We start from the raw sequence: 13,514 nt of genomic DNA on the forward strand, positions 1-13,514 counted from the left end.
AAAAAAATAAAATACAGGGTTTTACAATAAGAGGTGTTATTTTGATATTCAATCGTAAAAGATCAATGGTTTCGTTGCTTGTGTGGTACGTAGCGCCGTCTTGTTGAAAGTAAACGTTGTCCAAATCAATACCATCCAATTCCGGCCATAAAAAATCATGAATCATCTCTCGATAGCGCAATCCATTCACCGTAACTGTTGCTCCAGCCTTATTTTCGAAAAAGTAAGGTCCAATGAATCCGCCGGACCATAAACCGCACCAAACAGTCACACGTTGAGGATAGAGAGGCTTTTCAATAATAACTCTTGGGTTTTCCGAGCCCCACATGCGACAATTTTGCTTGTTGACGAAGCCACCGAGGTGGAAATGGGCCTCATCACTCAAAATGATTTGCATTTGATTCACTCAAGTGAATTTTAATAATTTCAATGCGTTGTTGAAGCGTGTATCGTTCCATTTTTTATTAATGATGTAGTTTCTACTTGTCAAATGTCAAAAAATGAGAGCTTCAAAAGTAACATCTACCGAAATAACGGGCTATTCAAAATAACACCTCTTATTGGAAAACCCTGTAGAGTTTCATAAGATGCGTTTTGTTTAAAAATATGTTTATAGGTAACGCACAAGAGACAGTGAGACTATGGCATCACCAACTCAGGTATATTGTGAGTCTTCAGGTAGTGTGGAGAGGAAGGAAATGGGAAAGAGGAAGGTGGAAAAGTACCTTGCTATTCAGATCTGTTCACCAAACATGGCATTTCAATCAAAGTTTCAATTCTGACTGATATTCTTACACCAGGGCGATTTTGAAAATATCTACCGTGCGCAAGTAATTTTTTTCTTTACATTAGCTTCACACAGGAGGCCCTGATGAAAATAATTCCTCTCAGGGCCTATGTCATGTTTGGGGATGCTGTATGGAGGGTCTTTTAAGGAAAGGAAGATAAGTTCTGAGAAGTAAAAAGGCGTGAGTGGTGGAGAAGAATCTGGGGATCAGTATATCCCGGAATGACGAACGTCGGAATCCATCCCTCCCACTGCAGTGCAAGTAGATGTTCTGAGAGAGTCCTGCTGGAGAGGTCAAAGGGTCTCCCTCAACCAGTCTCTTTTGATCGGGCCTGCCAAGCAGTTGGTGAGCAGACGCTCCCCATGAACCCAGGCACCCCTGCTAAGTCACCAAACGTAGCGGACCACTTTGGGTTATCCGATAAATTGATTCCAAAGTCATCAAACGTATTATTATTTGATGAATCTGTCTTTTTTCACGATTTATTAATTTAAAATTATATGTAGTATACTTTCGGCACGTTCCAGAGTAGAAGATACTCTTAGTATCGCCCTGGTGTAAGATCACTGTTCAGAATTGAAACATTGCTTTAATGGCTTCAGCCGTGTTTGATGACCAGATCTGAACAGTTAGGTACACCCCCACCTTTCATTTCGCCATCTCCTTCACCTCCCCCCTACCTTTCCTCTTTCCCAAAACTTAAATGATGGCCTAAACACCCTTGGAGGGTGAAACAAAGAAGCATTTGAAAAAAAAACTTGTACGGGTGTTCCATCATTTTGTTTTAGGCGGAAGTTCATTTTAAATTTTGATAAAAAAAAAAAAAATCATTTATTTGTTCAATTAATTTGTCTCCTATTTTGTTATTTGTTTTGTTATTTATTCGGTTACTTATTTTCTCATTTATTTTGTGATTTATTTTGTCATTAATTTGGTCATATTGTATTATTTTTGGATAAATTATATGCCACTAGTGCCACCTATGAAGGTTAGATTATATTGTTTACGAAAGGTTCTCGCCTCTGCTATTTGTTTGTAATTAAGTCGCGTCGGCAAGGCCGATTCCTGTTTTGCGGCCTTTTGGATTTGAAGTTTGTCAACTGTCTTTTCAAATTAAAGGTTGGGTTTTCTTAAAAACTCGCTCTTGCTCAAAAACAACCAAAGGTTTCACCTTTCCTAAAGAACCACAGGAACTAGCCTGTATCTAGAGTATTTACTGTAAAAGTTCCTAGTCATATCATGTGATACCCAGTGTATATTTATTGTTAAATAAAGTGATTCAGTTTGCTCTAAAAAATAACGGAGTTTAATTAAAAGGATCCTAATTTATAACACATATATTTGGTCCTTTATTTGATAATTTATTTTGTTATTTTTTTTTCGTTAATTTGGTAATTTAATTAGTCCTTTATTTGATCATTTATTTTGTCATTTATTCAGTTCTTTATTTGGTAATTTATTCTGTCATTAATTCTGTCATTTATTTTTCATTTATTTTGTAATTTATTTTGTTAAATATTTAAACATTTATTCGGTCATTTATTTTGGTATTAATTTTGTCATTTATTTTGCACATTTTACTAGTAGAGGTAAAATATTAACAACATTCATGAACATACTTTTTATTGGCAGTATAATAATGACAAAAAGTTTCATGAATGCACGAATTTTGTCAATTAGCAATTATCTTTCTTTATTTCAATGAAACATTATAATAGGTGTTTAAGATGAAGGTGGTTTCATAAAGGTAAACGTCACGTTAATTTAAGTATTTTTTAATAAAGTAATAAATTACCGTTTATCCAACTAAATTTTTAGTTTTAAAATGGCGATTGAACAATTTGCTAATTCAGGAACAACTTTTTCTTTCACTTATTTTGAAGGCTATACCAATCAATGTGATAAATCATTGAAGAAGAAGACAATACTTATAAATCAAAATGAAACGTGACACAGAGAAATGGCTAGATTGTGGTTTATGACGCCTGTCAAAATTCAAAAATATTTACTGCATAAAAATACAGAGTTCAAAGGGTATAGCTTATAGGTTTCATCCTTTTTCTTTCAGCTAACCCAACAAATACACATTATATTACATAACCCAACAATTAAATGTTAATAAATGTATATAAATAAATAAAAAAAAGGTATTTAATCTATGTAAGGTATTCATTTAAGGTGTAGTGACATTTGTTTAAAAGAATTTTTTTAGTGATGATTTAAATTTAAGTATGTGGGTTATTTGTTTGATGCTACATGGAAGGTTGTTATATACTTATGGCCATGTAGCGTGGTGCTTTTTGAAATATAGTTTTACTATTTGCTTTCGGGATTAATAAGTTTTCTGTGAACCTTGTAGCGTGTTTATGTGTTGAGTTTCTTTGTGGGAACTTTTCTGGAGATGATCGAACTAACAGACATAACTCCATTATATATAATATGTCAGTCACTGTCAGAAGTTTGAGATTTTTAAAAATTGGTCTACATCCCGGTGATCAGAGTTTGTAATTTTTCGTATCACCTCTTTTGGGTGATAAAAACATCTTTGGCGTTTACTGAGTTTCCCCAAAAAACTATTTCGTATTTTATCATTGAGTATACGTATACATAGTATATATATTGTCCCGGTAAGAGAAGATATCCTGGATGCGATTCCTAGTTGTGATCGTAATCTTTTTGTTTTTCTGTATCTTGTTCTTGTTCATGTTTCGTTTAGGTTTATTAGTATTATCTTCTTCAGTGATATTATTTGCTAATTAGTCGTTTGGACCATTGAGAATAATCAAACTAAATAGAATATTAGGAATGATTCTTCAATTTGCGAAATGCGGTAGTTAAAGATCTAACCTTTCGCCCAAATCAGATATACCTTAAATAAAGAGACAGAGTTAAATTATCATAAAATACATTTTATTATAAAATTATAAAATTAATCATATAGTTTATATAACTGGCAGTGTTCCATTGAACATGTTACAATATTATAACATGTCTAATCTATTCTTGAACCTTGTACCTACAAATATACATCTTGCCCCATTGAAAAACCCCATTAATTTTTTTACCGTCATACCGAATCAAAAGCTTAACGTTATTGATAATCTTTTTTCTGGATTTGTTTTTAAGACTTATTTTTATAACCATAATAGTTGAATAACCACCTTAATAAATAAAATACATCTACATATTATTTTGTCTAATTATTATAATTTCCATTTTTAATACTAATTTAATTTTAAATAATATCACGTTTATCATAATATCAATTTTACAAATAAAATATCATGAAAATTTTTTATAAGAGAATGTTGTTTCTGTTAGACAAAATACAACAATGAAAGACAAAATACAACAGTTCAAAAGTCAGAAATAAAACCTGGAAATTTTCATCAAAATCCACTATTTTAAATTGACCAGGCTGCTAAATACATTAAAGTTTTTATTACTTTAGTCATTGTACTTCAAAACCTCTTCTATTATGTTTTTGTAATTTTTAAAATACTAGTGGCATTTTTAAATATCATTGTAGTCCTAATTCTTCTGATTCTCTCAACCGTTGTTTTTCCAAAAGCCTTTTCCTTACCACGGTAGGATTATAACTTAACCTAAAGTTCCTTCTTCCTCTCTTGACTATCCTACTTGAGTTCCGAACAGGAAACGGTAGTTCAACCTTTTTTACTTTGCCTGTCCGAGCACCAAATTGTGTCGTCGATGTTAAAATTTTGTTGTAATTTGACTGCGTTGTTGCTTCAACAAAATCCACGGCAAAATTACCACTGGTTTTAGGATAATTTCTAATTCCTGATCTTGATGCTGGATTATAATCTTTGAATAAGTCATTATTATGATAGGTTTTTCCAAAATCATCTCTGCCGTTTCTATGATGTCCCGATTCTCCCGCCGTAAGATCTGAAAGCCTTTCATTGTGGTTGATATTTGGTTTTGAAATTGGTTCGAAGCCTCCATATTTTGAATCTTCGTCTCTGTCAGGTACTCTTACATTCACGGCGCGATCTTTTAACTCAACTTTTTCTATCCGACCGAAAGGTATTTTATCATCAACTACTTCTGGTGATACTTCGTAAAATACTTGGCCGTTGTTTACCACAGATTGCATCGATTTTTCTGTGGTTGCAGTCTGCGTGTTTATAATTTCCGGACTTTTAAGAAACTTGGCATTTCTTGATCCACCTCTTCTGTCCTCATTTGTATCTATAGCAGCAGTTGAAATGTGTCTCTTAATTTCATAGTCGAATTGATCAGGAGCTGTGAAACTCCTTCTGCCGTTACGATTAGAATCAAATCTATCAACTGTAGTATAAGTTCTTTCTGTATACGTATCGGGAACTGACCTTCTGTCGAAAGAGTTATTGTGATTATTGCGAGAATTGTGATTTCTTGAATAGGTGTCGTCAGAAAGGAACCTTCTGTCACTTCTTGCACTATGGTTTCTGTAGCTAGTATCACTATAACTATCATCTGGTAGTCCAAGTTTTACTTTATCATCGTACTCGTCAATCTTTTCTGATTTCTTGTTTGTATTATGAAAACTGACTGGTACAAAAACTGGATCGAAATTATCTTTATATTGTGACCTTATTCCGTAATCATGTTGGGACCTCTTTTCTACTACCACACTTGTTCTGCTGTCATCCTTTCTTCTGAAAGACTTGCCGATCTCTTCTATTTGCTTTTCTTCTTTCAATAACCTCTCTAGGTTTGCTTTAGCATCTTTGTCTGTTATTTTGACCGGTTCATCTACGGTAAAGACTTCGATAGTTTCACCAGAGAAGTTTTCTAGTTTGTCGTCGAGTTTACTTTTGTTCTCCATGGAATCATCCTTAATGCTAGCTTTAATTCTTCCTCGTTTATCCATTGGATCGGGAGTTCCTTTTGCAGAATTGCTGCTTGATATCAAGACCATGCCATCATCACTTATACTGCTTTGAACTGTATTATTTTTCTCATTTTCTTTATCTCTAGCATTCCTTGGTACCTCCACTGTAGGATCTGTAGATGGTGAAGGGGTCACAGGCTTTTCAGTTCTATTATCTTCAATAGGTTTTGTATCGACTCTGTCATCTTTTCTGCGGTCGGCCCCTCTGGCGTTGTCTGGTTTTCTATCAAAGTTATCGCGAGAACCGACGTTATTATTATTTCTTCCACTTTCTTGATCATGGTTGTAGTACGTTGAGTTTGGTGGGCCGTTCTTGTGAAGGTAGGAAACAGGCCAGTACCTAAAATAAATAAAAATATAACTTTAATTTTTTTTTTAAATTCAAATGATTATTTTTTTTCAGGTGATACCGTACGTGAGGCTCAATTTTTTGGAGTCATCGACCAATTAATATATCGATGCCTGGAGCCAAATAGGAGAAATGTTTTGTTTGGTTAAAGGCTATTCAGATCTGACAATTTCAAAAAACTGGGCGCTGACCATCAAAGTAGCTTTACGTTTGAGAATATTTCTATCGCACCATGACTAATTGATATCTTTCACAGTTTAACAAGAAAGGGATGTACGAAATATTCTCTGAATCGACTTCTGTATTTGAATAGTAATAAAAATATTCACGATAGTTCTTAATTTATTTTTAAAATCAAAGCTTAAAGCCAATCATCTCTGCAACGAGGTCGAATAAAAGCTTCTCATAGGAAACACCTTGAATTAAATTCTCTTAGAAAAATCGTATTACAAAAGTTGTACCTTGCAGTTCCAAAGCCACCTGGTTTGGGTGGGTCCTGGAACCCTGGTCCATCGTGGTCTTCAGGGACCCTGACTGGTACCCAATGAGGTCTGTCAAACCCTGTTGGACCGCTGTTGTGGTGGAATCTGATGTGGTTCTTCTCGATCGTAGGCACTCGAACATAGCCTAGAAAAGATTAAGTTATTATTGATTTTAAAATGACCGTTTTGATATTTTTATTCCTGTTTCATCAAAGGAAGAAACAATAACAACATCGGATTGGAACAGCAAAATGACCCAATAATTTTAATCTAAAAGTGTTTCAATCTTTCTATAAGTGTTTCAATCATTCTCATATTATTAAACATCTTCTATTTATTGAGTTCCCTAAGAACCTGCTTGTTTTTTTCTTATGCTATCCAATGATATCTTCAGAAATATAGAAAGATACTCAATACGTGTCAATTTTGTTCATGAAACTAGCGTTCAATGCCTAAACACTTTGTAGCAGCGAGTATTTTTTTATCAATTTTTATTTAAATTCTTCAGAGACAATCTTTGTTATGCTAAGAAAATTCATCGTTGAATTCATGCCATTAGACCGTGCATGCCATAATATAAAAAGAAAAATGTTGGGTTAATCAAGTATAATTTTATGAAATGTAAATCTGGTAAGTATACGAATTATACTGTGGATATAATTTGCTGAAAAATATCAAATCTGTGTATCAAAAAGATTTACCTGATCTCCGTTGTTTAGTTTAAGTTAATTGAATTAAAATGCAGCATTAATAGATTCTTCCACATATTATACTAAATATTATCAAGTGATTAATAAGTTGCTGGCTAGTGCATTTTTGTGCGGTTAGTTTTTTTAATCTTCTAGGAGCCACTACAATCCAGTGCTTTTTTCCTTTATATTTTTGACTTACCAGGTCTTTCATATTCTCGATGGGGAGACCAAAATCCTCTATTGGGCTCTGGAAGATAGGGTCTACCGCCTAAATGTGGTCGGCCTGGTCAAGAAGAATATTTGTATAATACTATTTACTTTCCAAAACTTGACTATCTATAAAGAATTTTAACAAGTGCAATCCAAATTACCGCAATGGAAAAAGTTATCTATGCATTCAGCTACATTAAATTGTGATATTAGCACTGCCGGAGGCATATTTCTTGTAATGTACGCAGAAGAAAGAGCCGTAGCTTATATAAAATCACAGGGGAAGACTGAGAACTAGGATTAAACACAAAATTGTTTGAATTAAAAATCTTTGATCTCTAAAGCTGGACACACATGAGCCAAAGATCAGATCAGAGCCAAAGCATCTTTTTTTTTAAATAATGATGCGGCCGTATGCGGAAAATTTCCGACCAATGGCTTTTCAAATAGCTGTGCTATCTCCAGGCCAAAATCAGTTTAGTGTGAATTCAGACTTCGAGTCGTAAGTACGGCTTTTTCAAGCGGACGTGATTTAGTTCGGGATGATAGAAAAATATACACCTATTGTATGAACCTGCCAATGTTATTTCATACAAATTAATTTTAAATAAACCTTTGTTTGTGAAAATATTACCTATTTTATGAATGCAAACTTTATTCTTATTCACAAGTTCGAGTTATTCACTCGATGGTGACATGTATCAAAATGACCAGGCTCGGTTTGGCTCATCAAATGCTAAAAAATGGCTAAATCGGTGCCAAATGGCTCTGTCGTGTGTGTCCAGCTTTACATTTACATATCTATATGATCCCAAAGATCTCATAATTATTCTTCTTTTATTTTGCTCATTCTCATCTTTACTCAGGGTTCGGCAGTAGTTATTTTAATTCGATACTCCGCCACGACAAAGCGTAACGAATATATCGCCTTTATTATACATGTACGCCTTCACATGTGACACATTATATTCCTAATGCCTTACCAGGAGAGTCGTTCCTGTCGTTATAACCCGGCTCATAGCCGCCCCCATGAGGCTTGTCCCAGGGTCTACGGTCTGCTGGGGATGGCCCTCCACCGCCCCCTTGATGGGGTGGAGAAGGCCTGGAGTGGGCATAAGGATAGTACTCCTCACTGCAGGGGCGCCATTGATCACGGGACAGCCCAACATAGCACCTGTAAATAAATGGTAGTAAGATTTTTATTAGTACATATTGATATACGATTGCCACAATATTGATGGATGGTTTAGCTGAAATTTTATATTTATTTTTATGTGTATACCGCACAAGAGTTCTAACTGCTCCCAACCATCTGGAGCCAGTGAAACTATGGCATCTCAAATGGGAATGTTGTGAGGCTGAAGGTATTGGGAGGAGAAAAAGATGCAGAAGAGGATGGCGGGGAAGTACCTGGTTAATCAGATCTGGTCACCAAAATTTCACGGCTATAGTAAACAGTATCTTCTACTATGTAACGTGCCGCAAATATACCTTATATTATTTAAATGATTCGATTGTGAAATAATACAAACCAAATAAATAAAATTTACTTGCGCACGCCATTGATGTATTATATTTAGATGATAAATGAAGCGAAAAAATAGGTTTCACTTTTTTACCTCCAACTGACCTCCAACTCTCCCAACTAAAACCGATACCGAATTAGGCATACGCGCACCGCTTTTCGCGTTCATAGTGGAACAAGTTTCAACGAGCTATTTATTAGTACGCAGTAGCGCCTCTAATTGTAGCTCTATGGCGCACGCTGGGATTTTAACCCGCTACCCTCGTATTGCTAGTCGAGAGCCTTACCCCTTGACCGCCGAGAAATAAAAGTGACAGATAATAAAATATAGGAGAGATTAGATTAGGAGAGAATATGACAGTCGAGGGCACCCGCCACTGTGTTGTTTTGTATGGGACACCCTTTTACTTTCATTGAAGTCTAGAATTTTATTTAGCTTAGTAGAAAGTTAGCTTAAATAGTATTATCTTCTTCTTCAATAAATAAATATCATGTTTTGGTTGTAACCTTAAAAAGTTATTCCAATAAATTGAATATTATAAAGACGTTCCCATGGCAGCACAACAACGACATCTTCTGTCAAGCTACATGCAGTCCCAAGGGTCTAGGACGTTTCTACGCCAGCCGATTCTACGCCGCATTCAAATTAAATTAACAATTACAGTTAAACTTTATTGTTAAAACCTAACCTAACCTAACCTAACCATAACATCATTAAGATAACCCGGATTAAAACTTCTGATTACCTGCTTTGTCATGCTTACCTGCTTTGTCAATGGGTCATTAAGATAATCCTGGCGATTGTAACTTGCATGTACAAAATTTCCATTCGGAAATTCTTTTATTCTTTTAAATTAAAATAAATGTTAATGCTACTTTTTAAATGATTCGATAATTTTTGTATTGTCTACTTTATTTTCTATGACTGTATGTAGGTATGTGTTTAAACAATAAAGTTTAATTGTAATTGTTAATTTAATTTGAATGCGGCGTAGAATCGGCTGGCGTAGAAACGGCCAGTGCAGAACCGTCCCGGCGTAGAAACGGCGGCGATGAACTGGCGGCGAAGAACCGGCGGCGTAGAAACGTCCTATTCCCCAGTCCCAATGACAGATGGTGAGCAGTGGGTAGGAGGGTGATCCTTTAAACCCTTCAAGCTATCCTCGGTGGAACAGTGGCCAGAGGTAACCCTTGAAGGTGGGATAGTGACGAAGAAGAAGAACCCTTCTGAAGAACCTTGGGGAAATGGGGAATCAGTAATTCACACTTGGTCGAAATGGATTGAACCGAACAGGATAAGATGAAGATGATGATAATTACTAACCATGGGTAGTCCAGCCCCCTTGAGTGACCGCAGTGGTGTCCTGGGTGGCAGCAGTAGTCCCAGGAGCCCACCTCCCCGCCCTCCAGCTCGCAGCTCCAGTAGCCGGCAATCTTGTTGGGGGCGCAACGGGATCCCTTCCTGCAGGGCCAGCCCGACACCGTGAAGTAGGACCAAGTGTCCTGACCTAGGTCTTAGGGTAGAAAGAAGAGTCAGATTTAGCAGAAGTGAAGATTATTTAATAAAGTCAATAAAATCAAAAAAATAAAATAAATAGTTGTTTTAATGTACACAGTATCTTCATGCAGTGACCACTCTTGGGAGATGAGGTTTATATTGCACATAATCTGTTAGGACAAAGTGGAGATTCAAATAGATTTGAAATAAAGTTTTTGGTAATTATTCGGAATCGCTGGACAAGGATTAAATGAAATATTTTTAAATAAAACCTTCTGATTTACCTTAATTACTATAAAAGGAATCTGACTGCATTTGGGATATTTTTAATTTTAACATTTTAATTTTTAATTAAGTAAATCGAAAATTCACTTTCATTGTATGGGATGACAGCTGGAATGATTTCTGTTGATAAAATTTTCTTTTGTTGATATTCCTGATACGAGTGGCTATATTTTTTACCATGTGCAAATACTAGGTAGGTACTATTTTAGCCAAACTCGAAAAATAAAATAAAGATATTTAGGTATGTTTTATAAAATAGAAAAAATAAAAAAGGTGAGGTTATTATAGGTTAGGTTGGTTTATTATTAGGATTTAGGTTAGGTTAGGATAGATTGGATATTATAGGTTAGGTTGGATTATTATAGGTTAGGTTCGATTATTATAGGTTAGGTAGGATTATTATTAGGATATAGGTTAGGTTAGGTTAGGTTGGATTATTATAGGTTAGGTTAGGTTAGGTTGGATTATTGTAGGTTAGGTTCGATTATTATTTATTTTTTTTTTTTAACTTTATTTATTTTCATTTCTTTACACATATTATACATATTAATAGATAATATAAAATAACATAATATATAATACCAAATAGTTTACAAAAGAAATGAAAACCCACTAAGGCACTGACTGCCTGAGTGTGGGTAATATAAAACGATTACTATATTTCAAGTACCTAAAGTATAATATACATTAGTAGAAAAAGTTTTTTTTTTGTTTATAGTTATTATAAAAAGTAAAGAGAAAAACATTATGTACAATAATTTATAATGTTTCAGCAAGTGAGTTGTAGAAAGGATAAATAAATTTATAGTAAAAGCGTTTCAATATCTGCGTCAATCAGCCATAATTTTACCTCTTTAATATATTCTATCTTTTTGTTTATCATTTGAGTTTGTAGTGGTAAAAGGTTAAATGTACGAGGACCAATGAAACTGCTATGCGTCTGCATTAATTTAGTATTGGTTTGGGGGGTGTAAAATATATTATTTGTTCTTTTGCTCATTCTGTTTTCATTTATTTTGAAATTGTTTTTGTTTTTAAATAGATATTTCATAGTTTGTAATATAAATAATTTACGAATGTTAAATAATTTAGATTCCTTGTATAATAGGTCGGTCGAAAATGTTTTATTTTTGTTATATATGACTTTAATTATGTGCTTTTGAATTATTTGTAGAGGCTTAATAAAAGTATCAGGTGCACCACCCCATCCTATTATGCCATAAGTGATTGCAGATTGCACCAGAGAGAAGTAGATCATTTTCAATTTTTCAGCGTTTAAAATTTCCTTGAGTCTATAAAATATGTAGGTTAGATATCTTAGTTTAGAAGTGGTTTGATTAATATGAGATTTCCAATTAAGATTAATATCTATTGATACTCCTAAATATTTTATATTTTTGACATTAGCGAGTTCGTTGCACAGGAAGCACATTTCTTGATTGCAAGTTGTATTATGGATTCTAATTTTAAAGTTGTCTTTTGGTTTGTTTTTGATGTTTTTATAAAAAGGTAAGTAAAATGTTTTGCTGTAGTTTAAGACAAGTTTGTTGTATTTTAACCATTTTGAAACAAGTGAAATACATACAGTTGCATTCGAAAAAGTTTCTGTCCAATTATTACCATCCACTATTATTGCCGTGTCATCGGCGTAAGAAACAATTTTACCAGGGATTACAAAATTACATAAATCATTAATATAAATTAAGAATAAAATCGGGCCAAGAACAGTTCCCTGCGGAACTCCGTTTTTTATCTGTGTTTCTGAACTATAATTATTCCCAATTTTTGTTTTTTGTGTTCTGTCTTTAAGATAGTTTGATAGTAATTTTAGTGTGTGTTTTTTGAAGCCCAGTTGAGTTATTTTTTTAATGAGTAAATTATGATTAACGGTGTCGAAAGCTTTTCTTAAATCTAGGAATATGGCAAGACATTTCTTTTTTTTATCGATAGATGTATAAATATTTTTTGTCAATTCATATATGGCATCCTCAGTGCTTAGATCTTTACGAAAGCCGTATTGGTTTTTCGATAGAATTTTATATTTTTCTAAGTGTTCAATGACTCTAAATTTGATGCATTTTTCGAATATTTTTGATAGGTTTGAAACAAGGGATATTGGTCTGTAATTGTCTAATTTATGCGTATCCCCAGATTTATGAATTGGTATTATAGTGGAGATTTTAAACTGTTCTGGAAAATGACCATCTTTGAGGCATATATTAAAGATATGTTGTAATGGCGTTAATACATGTTGTTTTATTTTTTTTAATGTATCACATGATAGGCCATCATTTCCCTTAGAGTTGGATGGTTTTAGGTTATCAATATATTTTTCAATTTCATTAAATGTAATAGGAGAAAAATATTCTATTGAGTTAATTGAATCGTTATTAGAGTCTAATTGAGGAGATGTCTCCATATAATCATGATTAACATTAATGCCGGAAGATTGAAGTACCTCGTCTACTATATTTGTAAAGAAGTTATTAAAACATTCTGCAATGGTCGATTTGTTAGTTATTATTTCATTATTTATTTTAACCTCATTTACAATATTTGAAGACATAATTTTTTTGTTGGCAATTTCATTTATAATATTCCAAGTTTTTTTAGTATTATTTTTAGCATTTTCAATTTGTTAACAATAGTATTTCTTTTTGCAGTTTCGTATCAGTCTATTTAGTAAGTTTCGGTACATTAGATATTTTGTTTTCAGATAAGGCATTGTTCTGAGATTATTATTTTGGCAATCCATTTGATATTTTATCATTTCTCGATATAATTTATC

At 33.7% G+C, this 13,514-nt stretch overlaps 1 protein-coding gene across 2 annotated transcripts in view; it reads right to left on the reverse strand.

Annotated features, from left to right (window-relative positions):
- Window positions 1-3,725: 3,725 nt before the first annotated feature.
- LOC149410688 (uncharacterized) overlaps window positions 3,726-13,514 on the reverse strand; it is a 115,100-nt gene continuing 105,311 nt past the window's right edge. Inside the window, exons 14-18 of one of the 2 annotated variants that reach the window (XM_089648112.1) lie at window positions 10,268-10,457; window positions 8,402-8,592; window positions 7,408-7,491; window positions 6,496-6,661; window positions 3,726-6,025 (exon numbers count right to left, since the gene is read on the reverse strand). In XM_089648112.1, the coding sequence (XP_089504238.1) occupies window positions 4,309-6,025; window positions 6,496-6,661; window positions 7,408-7,491; window positions 8,402-8,592; window positions 10,268-10,457 (2,348 nt within the window). In that variant the 3' untranslated portion in view covers window positions 3,726-4,308. The remainder of the gene's footprint in view (window positions 6,026-6,495; window positions 6,662-7,407; window positions 7,492-8,401; window positions 8,593-10,267; window positions 10,458-13,514) is intronic. The other variant, XM_089648114.1, reaches the window with a different exon arrangement.

This window comes from Hesperophylax consimilis, chromosome 27 (genome assembly GCF_061612785.1).
Source record: "Hesperophylax consimilis isolate HC1 chromosome 27, BYU_Hcon_1.0, whole genome shotgun sequence".
Taxonomy (NCBI): Eukaryota; Metazoa; Arthropoda; class Insecta; order Trichoptera; family Limnephilidae; genus Hesperophylax; species Hesperophylax consimilis.